This window comes from Jaculus jaculus, chromosome 13, assembly GCF_020740685.1.
Source record: "Jaculus jaculus isolate mJacJac1 chromosome 13, mJacJac1.mat.Y.cur, whole genome shotgun sequence".
Lineage (NCBI taxonomy): Eukaryota > Metazoa > Chordata > Mammalia > Rodentia > Dipodidae > Jaculus > Jaculus jaculus.
This window is the reverse complement of record NC_059114.1, coordinates 59708412-59729528: the sequence shown is the minus strand read 5'-3', so window position 1 is coordinate 59729528 and position 21117 is coordinate 59708412. Positions and strand designations below refer to the sequence as shown.

At 36.4% G+C, this 21117-nt stretch overlaps 1 protein-coding gene across 1 annotated transcript in view; it reads right to left on the bottom strand.

Annotated features, from left to right (window-relative positions):
• Nucleotides 1-21117, bottom strand: part of LOC101610300 (solute carrier organic anion transporter family member 6A1) — a 132074-nt gene that overhangs the window by 75268 nt on the left and 35689 nt on the right. The window contains exons 7-10 of the mRNA XM_045132150.1: nucleotides 18041-18150; nucleotides 15970-16114; nucleotides 9508-9703; nucleotides 1049-1202 (exon numbers count right to left, since the gene is read on the bottom strand). Coding sequence (XP_044988085.1) covers nucleotides 1049-1202; nucleotides 9508-9703; nucleotides 15970-16114; nucleotides 18041-18150 — 605 coding nt within the window. The remainder of the gene's footprint in view (nucleotides 1-1048; nucleotides 1203-9507; nucleotides 9704-15969; nucleotides 16115-18040; nucleotides 18151-21117) is intronic.

Genomic DNA, 21117 nt, shown 5'->3' with positions numbered 1-21117 from the left:
AAATCCTAACAAACAGAAGAAAAGAAATAGAAATTTTAGAGCCTGATTCCATATTTGCATGCCACTTAAAAGATACAAACCAGGCTGGAAAGACGGGTTAGTGGTTAAGGCATTTGCCGCTAAAGCCAAAGGATCCAGGTTCCGTTCCCTAGGACCAACATAAGCCAGATGCACAAGAATTTGGAGTTTGCTTGCAGTGGCTGGAGGCCCTGGTGCACCCATTCTCTCTCTCCGTCTCTCTCAAGTAAATAAATAAAAATAGAATATTTAAAAAATTAGTATCTTGAAATATGAAAAGTTAACCCAACTCAGAGTCAGACAATAGTAGACCCACTTCTTGTAACAGATGAATCTTCTCTTACTTTTCTGGAATTTCTGATGCTCTTTGTAAAAGCCATCTATTTTTATTGATATCTGCTGTGCAAAGAGAATCTAGGGACTGGAAATATTGCTCGGAGGTAGAGAAAATATCTAACATGTGGAAACCCCTGGGGTCAAACCCAAGTACTAGAAAAATAATGATTAAAAAAGGAAGTGATCACCATAAATGAGTTAATGTGAGGGAGAAATAAGAGAAGTAGCAAGGAGATAGACAGTAGGCCTCTCAAATTCCAAAGCATAAGGAAAAACTAAGTGAAAGACACCCAAAGTATCGTATCATAGTCACCAGCGTGGTGTTGGGTGAGAGATTATGTTCAGATCTTTGGGAGATGCAGCATTATGATCTGCAAACACATCACAGAAGTGGTTGGACTACTTCTCTTTTCAATTGCCAGGGCTAGTTCACAGTCATTCGCCTTTTAGTATTATCACATTTAGATGAGGAAATACAAGTGGGAAAATTTTAGTGAAAATTTCTTCCACTCTCAGTTCTCATAAATGACCCTTTTTAAAAATTATGGAAACATAAGACAAATATTCTTTCTTTGTTTTTAAACTTCAGAAAGGAAAATAAGAAAGAACAATTTTGTAGTGAGCCAGGAATAAAATATGATCACTACCTACAATTTGAACATATTATTGAAAATGTAAATGCAAAAAGAATTACCTTTCTTTCATTTATATGTTTAGACATGACACAGCCTGCAAAACAGGGAGAGAAATATTCCACCTCATCCCTTCCACATACTGAAGAGTAGATGGAAGAGGAGCAACCACAGTGCGCATTGCAAGGAGCTGTGAGGTTTCCCAGTTCACCTGTTCTATTAAATTAAGAAGAATCATAATCATAAGGCATCATGTTTTATTAATGCATGAGATCTATAAAATATTCTTATTGGAGTCATTTTCTTTTAACAGATTTACTTAAGCATAACTAAGATATAATAAACACATATTTAAGAGTGAGCCACTTGAATTTTTTAAAAATTTTGTTTACTTTTATTTATTTATTTGAGAGCAACAGACAGAGGGAGAAAGAGGCAGAGAGAGAGAGACAGAGAGAGAATGGGAGCGCCAGGGCCTCCAGCCACTGCAGATGAACTCCAGTCTCGTGTGCCCCCTTGTGCATCAGGCTAATATGGGTCATAGGGAATCGAGCCCCGAACCAGGGTCCTTAGGCTTCACAAGCAAGCACTTACCTGCTAAGCCATCTCTCCAGCCCCACTTGAATTTTTTAATACATGTCTTTTGTGAATTTATTCCTGGAGTTATGTTAAAAACATAACCCTTACTCCCAAATGTTGCTTTTCCCCATTGCTATTTGCTTATTTACCTTCTGCTGCTATCCATTTATTTGTGGTTTTTGAAAAGCCATCATCCAGTCTTTGTACTTTCTTTTTTTTTTCCATATAAATGGACTCTATTTGCTATCTGAGCATCTAGCTTTACCTGGATACTGGGGAATCAAACCTGGGTCAGCAAGCTTTGCAAGCAAGTACCTTTAACTGCTGAGCTATCTTTCCAACTATTGTTTGAATGTCATATTATTTCATGGTTCTTGGGAAAATATTTTTTTTAAATGCTTGAATCATGTGGTAAGTGCTCATTTAAACTTTAAAGAAACTTTCAGTTTTCTAAAGTATCTGAGTGTTATATTTCTTCCAGTAATAGATAAGAGCTTCAATAATTCACATTTCTCCCCAAAACTTAATATGATCTCCTCATTAACTATAAAAATTCTAATATGGGTACAATAATTTCATATTGTGCTTTTTGATAAATGTTTTCTTACTTACTAGTGATACTGAATTTATTTCCACCTGATTGCTCTCCGTCTCTGTGTGTATTTTATTTGATGGTTTGTACTTGGCTATTTTTTGTTATTTTCTTACAACTTTTAAGATTTTATTTTTGTTTATTTGAAAGAGAGAGACAGATATATAAAGAGAATGGGCATGCCCAGAGCCTTCAACTACTGCAAACAAACTCCAAACGCATGTGCCACCTTGTGCGTCTGGCTTAGGTGGATACTGGGGAATCAAACCTGGGTCCTTTGGCTTTGCACCTTAACCACTAAGCCATCTCTCTAGACCTGTTGTTTTCTTAATACTAAGCATTGCATGTTTTATGTATTCTTGAAACGAGTACATATATGTATATATTTAATATACATGATATACAAATATATAATTTTCAAATGTTTTTCTAGTCTATGGCTTGTTTTTCTATACCTAAACAAATTATTTGAGAAGCAGATTTTAATTCTGACAAAGTCCAACTTACTATTTTCTTTCTCTCTGTTACACATTTTACTGTCATGTGAAAAATCCTTGCCATATCCAAGTAAAAAAAGATTTTCTCTCATATTCTTAGAGTATCACATTTTATATTTATATCTGTGGTTTATTTTGAATTATTTTTATATGTACAAGGTAGGAATCAGAGCTCAGTTGTTCATATTTGGCTATATAGTGGCTCTAGTATCATTGTTTTAAAATGACTATGTGTCTCCCTAATGTCATTTATTCAAATTGCCCTTTATTCAGCTTGAATAGCATTGTATAAACACCTTGCAAAGATTAACCCCCCATTTACATATGGTTTTGTTTCCATAGGAACCACATTTTATTCCATTGATGTATTTTATCATTTTCTTGATTAACATAACAAGTATTGAAAGCATATAGGGTTAGTCTTAATTTTATTTAAGCATTTTTGGCTTTTTTAGTTCCTCTCATATCAATATCCATCTAAAAGTTATGTTGCAAATATCTTAAACAACAGCCTGCTGGTATTTTCACTGGAACTGCCTTGAATACATCACAAGCAATATTAATGAGTTTTCCAATCTATGAACGTGGGCTATCTCTCCATTTTAAAAATGATGTCCTTCCTTGTTCTCATCAGGGTATTGTAATAATCAGTATATGGGTTACTCATGTATTTTATCTGATTTACCTTTAAAGTTTTAATACTATTGGAATCGTATTATAAAATTCATTCTAGTTGTTTTGGATGCTATGTGAAAATAGCTTATATTCCTTTATATAATTTTCTCAAATGAGTTTTTTTGATACTATGGTCAATGGTATTACTTTTAAAATTAATTACTCCTTGTTCTTAGGTAGCATATAGAATACTATTGATTTCACTGTGCTGGGAAATAAACCCAAAGTCATATTCACTATAGTGCATTAACGAGCTATAGCCCCAGATTCAGAACATCATAGACTCTTGTGTGTTGAGCTTGTATTGAGCAAGTTGGCTGAACTTATTTTATCAATTATAGTGCATTTTAAGTTTTCTATATAGGTTATCATATCTTCAAATAAGCACAATTCTCTAAATGTCATTTATTCAAATTGTCCTTTACTCAGATTGAATATCTTTTTAAAAATATTTATTTATTTGGAAGCAAAGAGAGAGAGAGAGAAGAGAGAGAGACAGACAAAATGGGTGTGCCAGAGCCTCCAGACTCTGTAACAAGCTCCAGATGCATGCACCACCTCATGCATCTGGCTTTATGTGGGCACTGGTGAATCTAACTCAAGTCATTATGCTTTGCAAGCAAGCACCTTAACAATGAGCCATATCTCCAGCCCTAGATTGAATATCTATTACTTTCATTATTATAATGAATAAAACTTCCAGTACAATGTGAAAAAAGTATTAAAAAGTAAACATCCCTGTGTTTCTGATCATTCGGTGCTTTACCTTCTCAATATAGTCTGCCTGATTTAATATTAGGAACCATTTATCATTTATTTCTAGGGCCTGAGAAGTAAAGGATCAAAATGTCAGAGGAGTAGATTCCATATTTAATAAAAGCTGTCTTCCGGGATTGTGAATAGCCATTTTCCAGTGTGTCCTAATTGAGTAACAAGGAGGTCTCTGTTCATTTCTACTTATAAGAACACTAATTTGATATTGGGACCTTCATCCTTATTGTATTAACTAAGCCTAATCTTCCCAGAGCTCCAACTAAAGCCACAACACAGAGGTTTAATGCATCAAAATAGTAAAACATCGGGCTGGGGAGATGGCTTAGCAGTTAAGGCACATATCTACGAAGCCTAAGGACCCAGGTTTGATTCTCCAAGACCCACTCTCTTTCCCTCTTTCTGTCTCTAATAAATAAATAAAAATAAATCTTAAAAAAATAGTGAAACATGAAGATTATGAATGCTAAGGATAATGTCAGCTGTAGGAAGTCACAGGTCTGTAACAAATTGAAGTCCTATCCTTCCTCCAGGTTTCTTAACTTATCAAGAATAAATGTCTTATTTTTTAAAAAATAGCTTTATTGAGCTTTAATTTTCTTTTTTTTAATTTTTAAATTTTTATTAATATTTTTCATGATTATAAAAAGATATCCCATGGTAATTCCCTCCCTCCCCCTGACACTTTCCCCTTTGAAATTCCATTCTACATCATATTACCTTCCCATCTCAATTGAGCTTTAATTTTCATACCATACAATCCAACTATTTAATGCATATAATTCAATGACTTTTAATATACATATTTTTGTTATTATTATTTTAGATTGTTTTCTTTTTTATAAATATGAATATTTATTTCCAAGGAGAAAAACTGTGTGTGTGAGAGAGAGAGAGAGAGAGAGGGAGGGACAGAACAAGCAAAATACAAAATGTCCTCTTGTAGCTGCAAATGAACTCCAGATCATATACCACTTTGTACATCTGGCTTTATGTGGACACTGGAGAATTGATCCCAGGCCAATAGACTTTGCAAGCCAGCACCTTTAATCTCTGAACAATATCCCTAGCGCTCTTTTTCTTAAATTTGACACATGTTTTTGATTATTAAACTTTTTGTGATGATTCCTTTTTGACCATGAATTATTTTAATATACTGTTATATTTATAAAACCTCTGCTAAATACTTCTGCATCTGTGCACACGAGTTACAGGTTTATTGTTTTTTTCATGTATTCTTACCTTAATATAATCTTTGCTTCTAATTAATAACAATTGTATATACTTATAGGATGTAAAAGTATAATATTTCAATACATGTGTATATTGTACAATGAAGAGATTTAGGTAATTGACTTATTCATTGCATGAAACATTTATCATTTGTTTGTATTGGAAATATTCAGTCTTCTCTGTTAGGTAATTTTGAAAAATGTAATTTTTGTTAATCACAGTTATCTTGTGGTGTTATTGAACACTAGAAGTTATTCCTCCCTTAGAACTTCACCTCAACATTAATTTACCATAATTTTCCCACCCATCTCTTGTTCCCACAACCTACTCGGCTTCTGAAAACTCCCTTTCTACTCTTTAATTCATCACATTTTTATAATTTTCTTTTCTTTTTTTTTTTCTTTCTTGAGACAAAATTTCACAATTTAGTGCAGCTTGGTCTAGACCTCACTATGTAGTTATAATCAGCATTGTGGTAGCCATCCATTTCCCTGATTCAATTTCACACATTTTTTGATATATATGTGGTGTTTTTTTCTTTGAAATTTCATTTTATTTGCTTTTTGCAACTATGGTTTATGAATTAGAAATATTTTTATATGTTGCTCTTTCATGTTAAAAACTGTGAATTTATAAGTTCTAGTACTCTTAAAAGGAGCCTTTAAATTTTTTCAAGATGTAATAAGACATGCTATCTATAAGCAGGAATAATTTCACTCTTTGCTTACCTAATTTGGTTACATTTTATATAATTCTCATTTCTGATTTCTCTAATTGCAAATTTTTTTTTGAAATTATGTTCGATGAGAGCAATGGAAGTGGCCATGCTTATCTTGTTCTTTGTCTTAGAAGAAATGGTGCGGTGATTTAAATGTAGAATCTCTCATATAGCCTTGTGTATTTGTGGTTATGCCTCATGTCATTCTTCATCTCCTGGAGCCTTTGGGAGGAGGACCCTTACTGGAGAAGTGGTGTGACTGAGGGTATGCCTTGACACTGGCCAGTGCATCTAGCTCACTCTCTGTACTTCCTCCCAGCTCATGTATGGAGATATGATGCTTGGCTCCCTGATTCTGTTGTGCTTTTACCATGACTCAAACATTGCCTCAAAGTGTAAGCTGGGCTGGAGAGATGGTTCAGCAGTTAACGCTCTTGTCTGTAAAGCCTAATGACATAAGTTTGATTCTACAGTACCTATATAAAGCCAGATGCACAAAGTGGCACATGCATCTGGAGTTCATTTGTAATGGCTAGAGGACTTGGTGTGTCCATTCTCTCTTCAATTTCTCTTTCTGTTTGCAAATAAATATTTAAAAGAACCTGTAAGCAATAAATAAACCCATTCTTTCTTTTGTTTAATTTTAATTTTATTAAGTAGGAAGTCATATGAATTCATGATATGTTAGCACCATCATTTCCATCCTCCCTGTCCCCATTCTTCTGAGGGCCCTTCTCAGTGTGATTGCTGCTATCCTCCTAAGTTTGCAGGTTATGAGATGTGACAGCTCATCAGTCAGTCATCCTAAGTGTGGTGGTGGGCGGAGGGGGGGGCAGTGCCTCTGGACATTCCCTTCCACTCTGTGGCTCTTAATTCTTTCTGCTTTCTCTTCCACAAAATTCCCTGAGCCATGGTGGGTGCTAAACCCATTCTTTATATAAGCTATTTTTGGTTAAGTATTTTGTCCTAGCATCAAGAAAGTACTGAAAACTATTTCAGTTTTTTCCTACTCAGTATGATACTGGTTGCAGGTTTGTCACAAGTATCCATTTCTACATCATCGAAATATAATCCTCTACTTAATATGTTCAGGATTTTTGTCATAAAGAGATGTCGAATTTTACTGGGCTATTTTTTTCTGAGCTATTGAGATAATCATAAACCTTTTGTCCTCCATTCTTTCAATGTGTTACCATTTTTCAATTGATCTTTTATATGCCAAAGAATTCTTGAATCCTTGGAATGAAAGCTACTTGATTTGTGAATTATCTATTCTCATCTCTGTTGTTCTGTCCATGAGTTATTTTGTTGACAATTTCTACATGGATGTTCATCAGAAATAGTGATTTGAACTTTCCTTTTTTTTTCTGATCCTTCTTGGTTTGGATGTCTTTGTAGTATTCATAACATAGAATGAATTTGCCTTTCAATTATTTGGAATGGATTGAGGAGAGATGGTATTAATTCTTGATTAAATATTTGAAAAATAATTCAGTAGCAGTTAAGCCATTTGATCATGGAATTTTCTTTGCTGGGAAAATCTTTATGACACATTGAATCTCATTGCCTATAACTGGATTGTTGAGGTCTTCCCTGTCTACATAGTTCAATATTGGTTGCTTATTTGTATGCAGGAACTTACTGTTTGTATGTATATAGTTCCTTTCTCCTAACAGTCATTGTATTTCTCTAGAACTTCTTACAATCACTTTTTTGATCTCTGATTTTATTTACATAGACTTTTCTGGGTTTTTTTTTTGTTTGTTTGTTTTTGTTTTTGTTTTTTGCTTTTGTTTTGTGAAGTAGGGTCTTTCTCTAGTGCACATTGTTATGGAACTCATTATGTAGTTTCTGGCTGTCCTCTCGGTCTCCTGGATGGGACTAAAGCCAATGTGCCAACAGAGAGACACAGAGAGAATTGGAGCATTATTGTGCAGCTTTAGTAAATTTAGTTGGAGCATCTTATTTTGCAAATAAACTTCATTAAAATTTGAACCTCAGAGACTTGGTCACAGATCCTGCATGTCATACATAGAGCTACAGTATTTGATATTTGCCCTGTTGTTTGAGATCTTGCCTTGGCTCTTTCCATGTAGTGCCTTATTTTCTCAGTATGAATGTTTACTCTTTGCCATTCTGTGTGTAACTTGTGTTTCACTTACAGGCCCACAGTTAAGGGACTCTGGGCTATGGAGATGTGTAAACAGTGTTTGGATTGATAGAAACCTATGGGCAGTTAATGACACAGATAATGACCAAGGTTGGATTTTTCAGTACCCACATAAACCCAGATGCCCAAAGTGGCACATGCATGTGGAATTCAATGGCAGTGGCTAGAGGCATGGGTCTGATGGGCACATTCTCTCTCTCTCTCTGCTTTCAAAGAAGGGAAGGAAGAGGGGAGGAAAGAAGGAAGGAAGGAAGAAAGAAAGAAAGGAAGGAAGGAAGAAAGAATTTTTACAAAACCCATGGGTACTTTTTTTTTTTTTTTAATTTTTGAGGAGGGTCTCGCTCTAGCCCAGGCCGACTTGGAATTCACTATGTAGTCTCAGGGTGGCCTTGAACTCAAAGCAATCCTCCTACCTCAGACTCCAAAGTGCTGGGATAAAGGGTGTGTGCCACTGCACCTGGCAGGGAAAAATATGGAATGCTTTATGAATTTGCATGGGCATTTTTACATATTGAGATGGCTGTGAGTCTATGGAGGCCAGGGGTCAAATGTGATGGTTTGAATCAGATTTCCCTCTTAAAGTCATGTGCTCTAAATGCTGGTGACAATTTGGAAGATGGAGCCTTGTTGGAGGAGCTGTGTTGATGGGGGTGGGCTTGGGCGTTATAACCAGCTTCCCCTTTCCAGAACTTTGCGTATTCTTTTGGTGTTTTCATCTGCTGTGGCAATATTGTGACGTCCAGCCTCTGCTCTTTCTCTGTTTTTCCTGCTATCATAAAGCTGCCTCTTGAGACTGTAAGCCAAAATAAAACCGATAGTCCCCTAAGCTGCTTTTGGTGAGTTTTTTTCTCTCAGCAATGAGAAAGTAGCTGTAAGAGTATTGATCAATTCCAAGTTCTTTGATTTTTTTGAATATTTTCTATGCATGTGTTCAGATGTACTTCATTTCCTTTCTTTGATACCTCTGATGTTAGAAAAATTCATGCAAAAACACAAGATTACTTTTCTACAAAACATAATACTATCTCCTATTTGCTATATATTCTAAAATGAAATTCTATTTTATGTTTCTGAATTGTTTAGGAATATAGTTTAAGTCACATAAACAGATAGAATTATGTTACCTTAATATTAAAAGTAAACTATGTTTTATACATCTTTTGTACATTTAATAATTCCAGGAAAGATATAAATATATAAGGGCTACTACATAGTTATAAAACTACCTGAAAAAAATATGTTCTTGAGCTATGATCTTAAAGTCTAGTATACAAATTTATATTTACCCATCATAATTTTCATTGATCCCAGCAAATGGCACTGTTTCACAGGACACAAATATCACCAATGAAAGAAATATAACTGCTATGGTAGATGTAGCCATTGTAAATCGCATTAGGGATCTATAAGACATTTCTAACTTGGAAACAATGAAACCTCCCAGAAATGTGCCAAGTGCACCTGCTGGAATTAAAAGAATTCCTAAAAAAAGAAAAAGAAAAATGCAGTTAAAAATCCTCATTTGATTGCATGAAAAAGTCACATGTTGATATAATTTGCTCTGCTTCAACATATACCAAATTCCAATTTTCAAGCAAATACCTTTAACTGCCGAGCTATCATTCCAGTGCACAAATGCAAATTTTTCAAACTAAAATAAAAACTTGAAGGTGTGAGAGGTTTTTAAATAAATCTCAACCTTATATGAAGTACAAACCTCTGAACAGGAAAGGAACCATGAGTCTACTGGGCAGCCATGGGTATGCTCCATTCTTACTTAGTAGTGGTATTTAAGACAAATTTTGAACTTAATCCTTGACAAATTGAAATGTGAAGCATATGACTGAATTTATACATTATTGCAAGAGGATTCCTAAAACCGTGATTGTGAACAAGAGCCAATCCACCCACTGGATCTAAATGAATATGCATTAGTAGCCATGTGAGACTCCACAATGGCCATAGTAAAATGTGGCATTGCATTGAAGGATAAAAAGTAGCATGAGACTTGTATAGGAAGACGACAGAGAGATGAAGGGAAGAGAATAGAAAATACCTCAGAGGAGGACAACACAGTAAATGCATACATGGATGCAATCTAATCTGCTTCACATGTATAGCAATGCATATAAGTTTAACAGGTATATAGCAATACACAAATAGCAGAACACTCATGAACCAGATAAAATTTGTACATACAAGATCTTTGTTGCAGTCACCCTCTGATTGCTGGCGCAAAGCACCCAAACAAAACTGTTAGTGGGAGGAAAGTATTTGATTTGGCTTACAGACTCCAGGGCAGATTCATGATGACAGGGGGAAACATGGCATGAACAGAGGCTGGACATCACCTCCTGCCAACATCAAGTGGACAATAGTAGTAAGAGAGTGTGCTGAACACTGGCAAGGGGAAGCTGATTATCACCCCCATAAACTTGCCCTCAACAACATACTTCATCCAGAAAGGCTCCAGATCCCAAATTGATATCAGCTGGGACCTACCATCCAGAATATATGAGCTTTTTGGAGAGCCCTAATTCATACCACCACATTCTACCCCTGGCCCCCATATAATGATAACCATACATGATGTAAAATGTAGTGCATTTGGTCTAAGTTTAATGTCCCCATAGTTTTTATCAATCTCAATACTGTTCAAACATCCCCATAACCAAAGATCTCTTAACTGTAGCCTGCAAAACAAACAAACAAAAAAATCAACTATCAAAAAAGTGATAAAACATCATGGCACAGAATAAACATTCACTTTGCAAAAAATGGCACTGTACATAACGAAGAAGGATTGAACCGATACCAGATTTAAAACAAGCAGGACAAACATCTAATTCTGTAGTTCCAGTCCTACAACTCAAATCAGGAATGAGTCTCTTGAGTTCCAATCCTGCCCCTCTAGCTAGGCTGCTCACAGCCCAGGGAAAACTCCGTCCCATGTCGGAAGCTCTCCTTAAGAGCCATCCCATAGTCCTGGCATCGCCAATGGGTCCCCCCTCAACCTAAGGGGGAGCTCCATGATGATGGGGAAAACATGACATGAGCAGAGGCTGGACCACATCTCTTGGCCAACATTAATATCTAAATTTATAGGCGATATCTAATTCAAACCACCAGAGTCTGATAAAGTCACAAAAATAAACAATTTCAGAATGGTCCAAAAAGAAAAATGACATAAAATGTCCACAAAAATGAAGAAATAAATTAAAAGGGGATGACATAAAACAGGTGTACAAAAATAGAACAAATTAAAGGGGACAATAAAAATATAATGGATAGATTAAAAACTCAAGTTCCATCTCAAGGTGGTGGAATAGAGATATCCAGGATTGGTTTGCTTTTCTATGCGATAGAACAATGCAGATGGTGTAACTGGACATGAATAAATGGAAACTGACAGCACAGAAAATGAAACTTGAAATGTGGTGAGTTCCAAAGGCTAAGAAGAATAACAAAGAGAAGTGAACACCTCAGCCCCTGGCAACCAAAACTTATACATGGGGAAGGGAACTCACTGCTTCATGGTGGTACAATGTCAAATAAACTTAAAGTAAGGCACAGAAATCCACCTTAGACAGACAAACAGTGTAAAGAAATAGGTGGTCTGGAGTGTGCAAAATAAGCTAATTTTTAAAAAAGAAATTAAAAATTTCAGGAAATCTCAGAGTGTTCTAGCTGTCTTTGGACAGGTTCTGTTGATAGGGACATAACTGCTCTGGTGATTCAAAAGTAAGTGAAAACTAGAGAGTATTTGGTTATACTATTAACTCACAGTAAGATATTAATTTTATTTTACTAATTGTAAGAATAGTACAATTTTGATGTAATTGCCATAGTGTAACCATTTGGCATACTAAACCCTTAGTGTAAGACGTTAATAAAAGGAAACTGTGTATGTTTGCATGGGATGTGTGTAAAAGAAATGTTCATCTTTGGATTAAAAGTACAATTGGTCAATAAAAGTTCTTTAAAAAATTGTAAAATTATATATAACTTGGTAAAGAATGACAATTACATTGGTAATAATTTACCATTATTTTTAAATATTTCCTTGTTTATTTGAAAGAGAGAGAGAGAGAGAGAGAGAGAGAGAGGGAGGGAGAGAGCACCAGGGCCTCCTGCTATTGGAAATAAGCTCCAGACATAAGCACTACTTTGTGCATCTGGCTTCATGTGGGTACTGGTTCATCAAACCTGTGCCATCACGCTTTGCAAGCGAGCACACTTAACCACTGAGCAATCTCCTCAGCCCTGATAACTATTTTCCTAAAGAATTCAATTAACAACAGATAGAAATATGCATGCGCATACAAACATACGCACACAAATCTTGATGAGCGAGTAAAGGTAGTAAATTGCCCAAGAGTAGTAACTGAAAGGGTGATATAAAGTTAAAAAAAGAGTGCTAAAAGATATTTCTATTGAATGTTTGATATCAATTTCAGTCCTCATACATAATCCATATGACACTGCTACCTCTCCCAGCAAAAGGCAACTAAATTAGTTAAGTTTGAGATTTGAGAAATCTAAATGCCAATCTGCAAGGAACTATGGTCTCTGGACTTTGGACCTTAATCTGCTTCCTGATTGCCAATGCGATGTGAGTAGCAGATGGTGTTCAACTGCCATGCCTTCTCCTCCATTACGGAACAAACTCTTCTTTCCTTACTGTGCTTCTGGTCAGGTATTTTGCCTCAGCAACAAATAAAATGACTAATACAGGAATGGATAAAACCAGACTCACAGCTAACTATTTGGCATATTAAACCCTAGAAAGCACTACAGTGAGCCTAACTCAGTATTATGGATGGCAAATAATTGATGCTAGGAATGCCGCATTCTTACAGTGCAGTGTGAGTTATTGGCTCTGCAGCTTAGCATTTCTAAGGTAGCAGTTTTACTATGTTTTACTGCTGATTGCCTTTTTTTTTTTTTTTCTCAATAGGGTTCATCAATCACAGGAACTGAGCCCAGGGGCAGAAATGAGTCTTTGTCTCTTATTCTCATCAGGGAAGATTGTTTCCTAAATGTTATCCTTATAAGCCAAGATGGAGTGTGCAACTGTTAGCACTTTTCATTTCTTTCTTTGAGTGAAAGGTCTCTCACTCCAGCCCAGGCTGACCTGGAACTCACTCTCTAGCCCAGGATATACTCATACTCACAGTGATCCTCCTATCTCAGTGCTGGGATTAAAGGCATGTGGCACTATACCCAAATAATACATTCTCTTATAATTAGCCTGACATGTCAGGCTATGTGAAAAGGCCAATATATCAACATAAGGGAAAGCACAATTGCCAGAGGGTTCTTTCAGTCACTTCGGTCCAGGATCTCATGGGTCGCTGAGCAATCTTGCTGCTCATCCAGTTTGCATTTTGGAATCTGTTAATATTAGTTTACTAAGCATAATATATAAATAACAATATATAATATATACTTATATATTATTTATACATAATATATATTATTTATATATAAATATATAATAAATATATTTATTTATTTATTGAAAAGTTCTATAGTTACAGAAAACAAACCATGGTATTTCCCTCCCCTCCTTTCCTCTCCTCTCCCCTCCTCCATTTTCTCCTTCATAACTCTACTCTCTGTCAGATCCCCTCCCTCTCTCCATTAGTCTCTCTTTTAATTTGATGCCATCATCTTTTTCTCCTATTATGAAGGTCTTGTGTGAGTATTGCTAGGCACTGTAAGTTCTTGGATATGGAGGCTAAATTCTGTCTGGACAGTTGTATGTAAGGAGTGGTACCCTTCCTTTGGTTCTTATATTCTTGGTTTACTAAACATTTTTAGAAACAAATGAATGCATTTATTCCAAGCTTGTATTTATTTGATTGATCAGAGTGGCCAATAATGTGATATAGTCAATAGAAAAATCTGACATCATGGCCATAGAGACCTATTGATGTCATGTTTTAACCTTTTGGGAAATTTGTAGATTGTCAATGTTGATCCTTAAGGAGAGGGGATGGGAAAGGAATACGGTCAAAGTACATAGTATGTCTTTGTCAACCTTGTAACCATGTGCAATGAGCAGGAATGTACAGCAATGCAAAAATTAAAAATAAAAACATCTTCATTCATCTGCTTGTAACTAAGACCTCTGCATGCTTTAACATTTGTTTTCTGTTTGGCACACATATTTTATATTCATTCTTTCTAGTTTTGTGTGTAATAAAGTTTTCATACAAATATCATCTTTTGTGATTTTTGTTATTGGTTAACCAAAAGGATACAGCATGCATCCTTGGCCACTAAAAGCCTAGAATAAATAATTTTACTCATCACTTTCCCACTAACGCTATAATCTCATAACACTTCTATTAACAACCCTTTTTGGAGAGCCAAATTATCAATAACTAAGATTGAGAATGTACACAGCAATTCCTCTTTGATGTCCAAAGACACAGTAACTTTTACTAACCTGCATGACAAGAAAGCAATAGGCTTACTCATTATGACATTCTTTGGAAAAGCTAAACTTGGAGGTAATTTTACATGCATTAACATGATAATTCTAGGAAAGTGCTACTTAAAAATATTTCTATGCCAAGGAGAAAACCCAGGGCCTCACATATGCTGCTAAGCAAGTGTTCTGCCACTGAAGTATACCTTTAGCTGTTAATATAAGGGGTAAGTAGTGGGATAGTCATAGACTAGACTGCCATCACATAATTAAGATACACTAAATAAATGTGCATGATCATGAATTTGGAAATAATTTCTGATGAAATGGGAAGTGGCAAAAATGCTAAAATGATACATGAATTAAAAAAAAAAAATACACTGAGAGCTGGGCGTGGTGGTGCACGCCTTTAATCCCAGCACTCGTGAGGCAGAGGTAGGAGGATCTCCGAGAGTTCGAGGCCACCCTGAGACTACATATTGAATTCCAGGTCAGCCTGAGCCAGAGTGAGACCCTACCTCGGAAAACTAAAAAAAAAAAAAAATAATAATAAATAAATAAATAAATAAACTAAAATAAAAAAAATACACTGAGTATACAGACAGAGAGGCAAAAAGGTTTACACACATTTTCAAGAGAATGTATCTTCAGAAGAATGGTTACCTAAGGGGAGGAGGGAAGGGAAATGGGTTAGGGAGGTATGAGATGTCCTCATAATTTTTTTATACATTGAAAATATTGATGGAGTGCAGGTATTCACAGTTTAAAATTTTTAAAGTCCTGTGGAATGTACGTGTGTGCATGCAAGTGCAGTAGATGTGATCTGTTGTATGCTATGGTGTGATGTATGCATATGAGTGTGCACATGTTTTGTGCCTGTGTGTGAGGAGCCAGAGGATGTTAGATGTCCTCCTTTATTGGTCACTCATGTTATTCCTTTGAGATGGTGTGTCTCGCTGAACCTGGAGCTGCTGTTTCTGAACAGACTGGCTGGCCAGTGAGACCCAGTGATCTTCCTGTTTCTGCTCCCCACAGGAACGAGGCAATAGGTGTGTGTGGCCACAACTAGCTTTTGACCTTTGTATTAGGGATCAAGCTCAGACTACCTCCGGAGCTCTCTTGGGACATTATGCTTGCGCAGCAAGTTCTATTACCCAATGAGCAATTTACCTAGTGCCACTGTTTTAAATTTCAAGTAAATGGTGTTTACTAGTCCATGTGTGTTCTGCCTACTTGAAATATCTAATAAACATACACATATGAATACTTTATGCAAAAAATCCAAATCAACACAGTGAGAAGAAAAATCTACCTGTAAGCATCGTTGCCAGTGAGGGCGACAACAAAAACTGATTTTCTATATATATGGGCATAAATTCTGAAGCACCAATGAAAGCAAGGTATTCTGAAGCTTTAGAGAAAGCTTGGGACATCATCATTGGATTTTGCATCAAAGCCTGAAACAGATACAAGTTATACAAGTTGCATTACGGTTATTTTATTTTGGTAGGTCAATAGAAATAGACACTCAAAATGTTAATTATGATCAATCTGCAAAATTTACCTTCCATATTCTAAATTATCTAAATATGTAGTTATTCAAACAAAAGTATATGATTCACTAACAGGTACATGCCAAGAATGTAAAAGCCAAAGAAGGGTAGGACCCCTTACAACATGCTTCTCCAGACACAAAATGACCTGGATGTTCATGACCTCACAGCGCCTGACACTACCTACACAAGACCATCATAATAGGAGGATAAGATGATGATATCAAAGTAAAAGAGAGACTGATTGAGAAGGGGAGGGGATACCATGGAGAGTGGAGTTTCAAAGGGGAAAGTGGAGGGAGGGAAGGAGAGAGGGAGGGAATTACCATGGCATATTGTTTACAATCATGGAAGTTGTTAATTATAAAATTAAAAGGAATTTGTAGCTTTAGAATACTTCTGTTGTAGTTTGCTCTGCATTGCAACAGTCAGAAACCTTTACCTCTAGGCCTGGTAGTTTGTTGAAAATGTTTCAGAAACATGTAAGCCTTCTGAGATGTAGTCATACTTTTCTTGTTTGCCTAAGTCAGTTGTGGAGTGTCATCTAATTTTGGTTCATGTCATACTACTATGTTTATACATTCCCATAGGGATAAATACTTACACTGCCTCAGCTCTCTACTGCCAGAAACGTGGCTACAATAACATTTTCTGTGCCTGCTTTTTTAATGTTCTTTGGTGAAGTGTCTTTAGATCTGCATATATCAGGATGAAGTTATCTGTGTATTGGAACTTACAATAATTTGTTTCACTATTTGTCCTATTAGTTCAGAGTTATCTTTTTATACCAATGTCTCAATATATGAGATTTTCATTTCTTTAAGTCAGTCATTTATATTTCATGAAAGTTATCAGAGTAATAGGCCAGTTTTGGCAGATACTTCTAGTACTGTACCAGTCCACCAGTAAGTCATGAAATTTGAAAAAGTCTTACAACAGACTCAAAAAGGCAAGTGCTGCTGTGTGACTTCTAAGGTTGGGTCATAGCCTGACCGCATATACTTCCAATGTGATCTCTATCCCTCCCAAGACTCTCCTTGAATCTTTATTACCTTTCTGTAGGAAGCCCTGGTCAGAGAGGACATGTGTGAGGGTTCTAGCCAACAGCCAGTATTAAAAGCTAACATCGAGCAAAGATGCCTTAACATCATTCCATCTTTCAGGGTTTAGTTACTTTAGTTGACCAAGTACAGCTGGTAGAAATAAGCCCTGCCCAAATTGTACCAATTCATTCCCAGAGGCTAAGGGATGAGAACACTTGGTCTCTAGCTAGTGATTCTGTTTGGAGAAGCTTTAGAACCTTTGGGAGGGGAGCCCAATTGGAGGAAATGGGTCTCTGCAGGGAAAGCTTTGGGTATAAAGGCCTAGTCCACTTCCTATCCAGTCTCTGCTTCATATTTCACAAAGATGTGAGGAGGTAAGGAGTCCCAACCACCTGTTTCTTTCTGCTGCCATGGAGCTGCTTGAAGCCATGCCTTCCCTCCATGATGGACTCTATGGAATATATATGCAAATTAAAAGAAATAGAAATGCACAACCTACCATTATATGAATTTAATATATATATGAAACACACATATATATATTAAATGAAAATTAAAAGAGATAAAATGCAAGGCCTGTTATTACTTCTTCACACTAATCAAGTCCTCAGCAGTAGCACATAAGCCAATTAGGTCTTCCATTTCATTATATGGAAAACAAAAATAAAATAAGTAAAGGAAATAACTTTCACCCACATTTAAATTGAAAGCTGTGTTACTTTCTTAAGTCCACTAATGAGAATAGGTCAACTTAATTTACTTCTTCACATAAATTACTTTACTTTACCCAAACTGCACGAAACAAGTCCCTCAAATAAGGTCCCAATACTACATCTTTAAGCTTCCTGTCGAACAATGGGAGTTGTTTTTCTTTCACAGCTCTTATCTTGAATGTACCTGCGTATTAACAAGTGAAATAATCTTATAACATGTCCAAGTAAGTTTAATAAAAACATACATGCATACATTACACATACACACACACACACACACACACACACACACACACACACACACACACACATATATTCTATGACATGCTAGTTTTTCATAGGAAGACAAATGAATTATTTGTTTTTAACTTTCAATTTTAATTTATATATTTGCATGCATGTGTATGTATATGTAGGTGTGCATACACATGTGCACACACCTTCATTCATACCACGGTTACTTGCACTGCAAATGAAATTCAGAAACATGTGTCATTTGCATCTGGCTTTACATGAGTACTGGGGAACTGAACCTTGGCTGGCAGTTTTTTTTAAGTAAGTGTCTTTAACCACTGGAAAACCCATCCAGACCCAAGAGAATTATTAATAGTCAAACAAAATTTAATGTGATATTTTGAGGGTAAGTTCCTTTAGGGAACTATTTTGCTAAAGAAAATTCTTTGATAATGAAATATGCCCACATATCACCTTTCCAGCTCTGTAGCCAATATCTCTGTGTGGCTACTGCTTGAAATGTGATTCCTATGACAAAGGACCTTCATTTTAATTTAATTTGAATTGCCACATTTGAAAAGATGCAATCATATTGAGATAACCTTAGCTTAAAACCAGAAGAATGAATCTTGAAGGCTCAATCTTGCTATTCAGTAAGAAGAGAAAAAATACCACTGCAACAACAACATGAAACCACACAAGATACAACAATATGTTTAAAATTGATTAAAGTCCATGAACACATATCCAAAGAGCATGAAACAGAAAGTGGGAAAGTAAATGTGGAATGTGGCTCAAAGTTACAAATTATTTAAGGTCAGAATGGGAATGGAAAAGGAATGAAACAAACAAAAGAGGCATAAAGAGGAGAAACAGAGAGCAATCAAGGCTAAATAAACAAAAGCAAAAGAAGAAGGATGAATAATGATACAGAGGAAAAATGGGTTAAGAGACTAATAAAACAATTTTTAAAATATTTTTATTTATTTATGAGAGAGAGAGAGACAGAGAGTGTTCGTGTGTATAAATGGGCATGCCAGGGTTTCCTGTCACTGCAAATGAATTCCAGGCAAATGCTTCACTGCGTGCATCTGCTTTACATGAGCTCTGGGGAACTGAACCCCGGCAACTGGGCTTTTCAAGCAAGCACCGTTAGCCACTGTGCAATCTCTCTAGCAGCCTCCCCATTCAAAAAATTAAAAGGCAGAAAAAAAGATTTCCAAATAATGGTAAAGTCTCAAAACAAAATTGGAGAAACACGACAAGAGGAACAAAAAAATAAAAGCATGTTTTAAAACAAAAATCAATATTTAATAATGTGAGCCAGTTATTATTACACTGCATTATTTCAGTATAGTATGCACATGAAATCCTGACACTCAGAAGGTAAAGGCAGAGGGAGCATGATCATCCCCAGATATATGAGATCTTGTCTCAAAAAAAGAGCCTCAGAATGCAAAAAGGACATAAATGACAGTCAAATGTTAAAACAATACTAAAATATTAGTAGAGAGAAAAAAGGGAAACTGGAGGCAAGAAAGAAAACAAATTAAAATAGATTGCATATTGTTGACAAAAAAATCTAAACAGAATAAATTGAATGAATGAAAGGGAATAAAAATAATAAACTACCTTTAAATATGATAAAGTAATAACATTCTAAATATTATTTGTAATAAAAAGATTAAAAAGGAAATAATGGGCCAAAAGAAGGAAAGGCGAAATGCTAGAACATCTTTACTTCGTGTCCTCAATAAATGGAGATGGTCAGTTAAATGCACATTGTAGGGGAAGGAAAAGGCCAGCTAAATGTATGAACCCTATATGTGTGTGCATTATACATACATGTGTGTGTGGTGTACATGCATGTATGCATGCATAGTCACATGCATGTGGGTTCCTATATGTGTGAGTGCTGTGTGTTTGTGTGTGTTCGTGTGTGTAGAGGCTGGATGTTGACATCCGCTGTCCTCCTTGTTCACGATCCACGCTATTTACTGAGGCAAGGACTCTCACTTGAGTCCAGGGCTAACCAATGTGTCTAGCCTAGCTAGCCATCTTGCCCTGGAGATCCTATCTCCATCTCTCAAATGCTGAAATTATAGGTGCGCTACCAAATCCATTCAAAATTTATTGCAGGTGCTGGGGCCCTGAATGCTGTTGCTCACACATGTGCAGCAAGCACTTTACCGAACGCCCCCACTCCTCCTTGCACACTTTTGCATTCCCTGTGGTCTATGTTGGTCGTCAGATTGCAATGAGTAGGTGTGTGATGTTGCCTCTTGGTTGCCTTCTTTGCACACCAGCAGCTCTGCTGGTTCTTCTTAGCTGTGCTGTGTGAGAGAGGCCCGTGTTCTCTCAACCTCCTGAGGTTGCCCACATCAGACCCCAGAGGTGGCTCCCAAGTGCCCCAAGGGTGGGAAGCAATCACAGCAGTGAGATCTGTGCAGGTATAAGGCCTGGACTCATACTTTCAAGATCTCCTGAGGATTCCTCGCCCTGCTGAAGGCATGTAGCTGTGAATGTCAGGCTGTATAAGAGAGAACTGCAGGTAAGTGGCTCCAGAGGTTGGTCTCCTCACTGACCTCAGGCTCAGAGCTAGGACTATCAAACTCCACAGTTACACTCCATTGATTAGATTTGTTGTCAGACATTGAGGGTAACATTATCTCTCTAGAGACATTCACTGGCCTGGCCAAGCCCCCAGTCCGGTCACCGACATTTGTCAGATTATCAACATCTGTACCTCCCATTTTCTACAATTTCCTCCCAAGGCTGTACCTCACACTGGGGCTGTCAGGATCCCTTACCTGTGATGGCTACTGTCCTCAAGCACTCAGGGAACCCTAGTTTTAAACAACAGGTTTCTTCCTACAGGTCATACAGAATGATAAAATGGGATGCCTGTCCACTACTC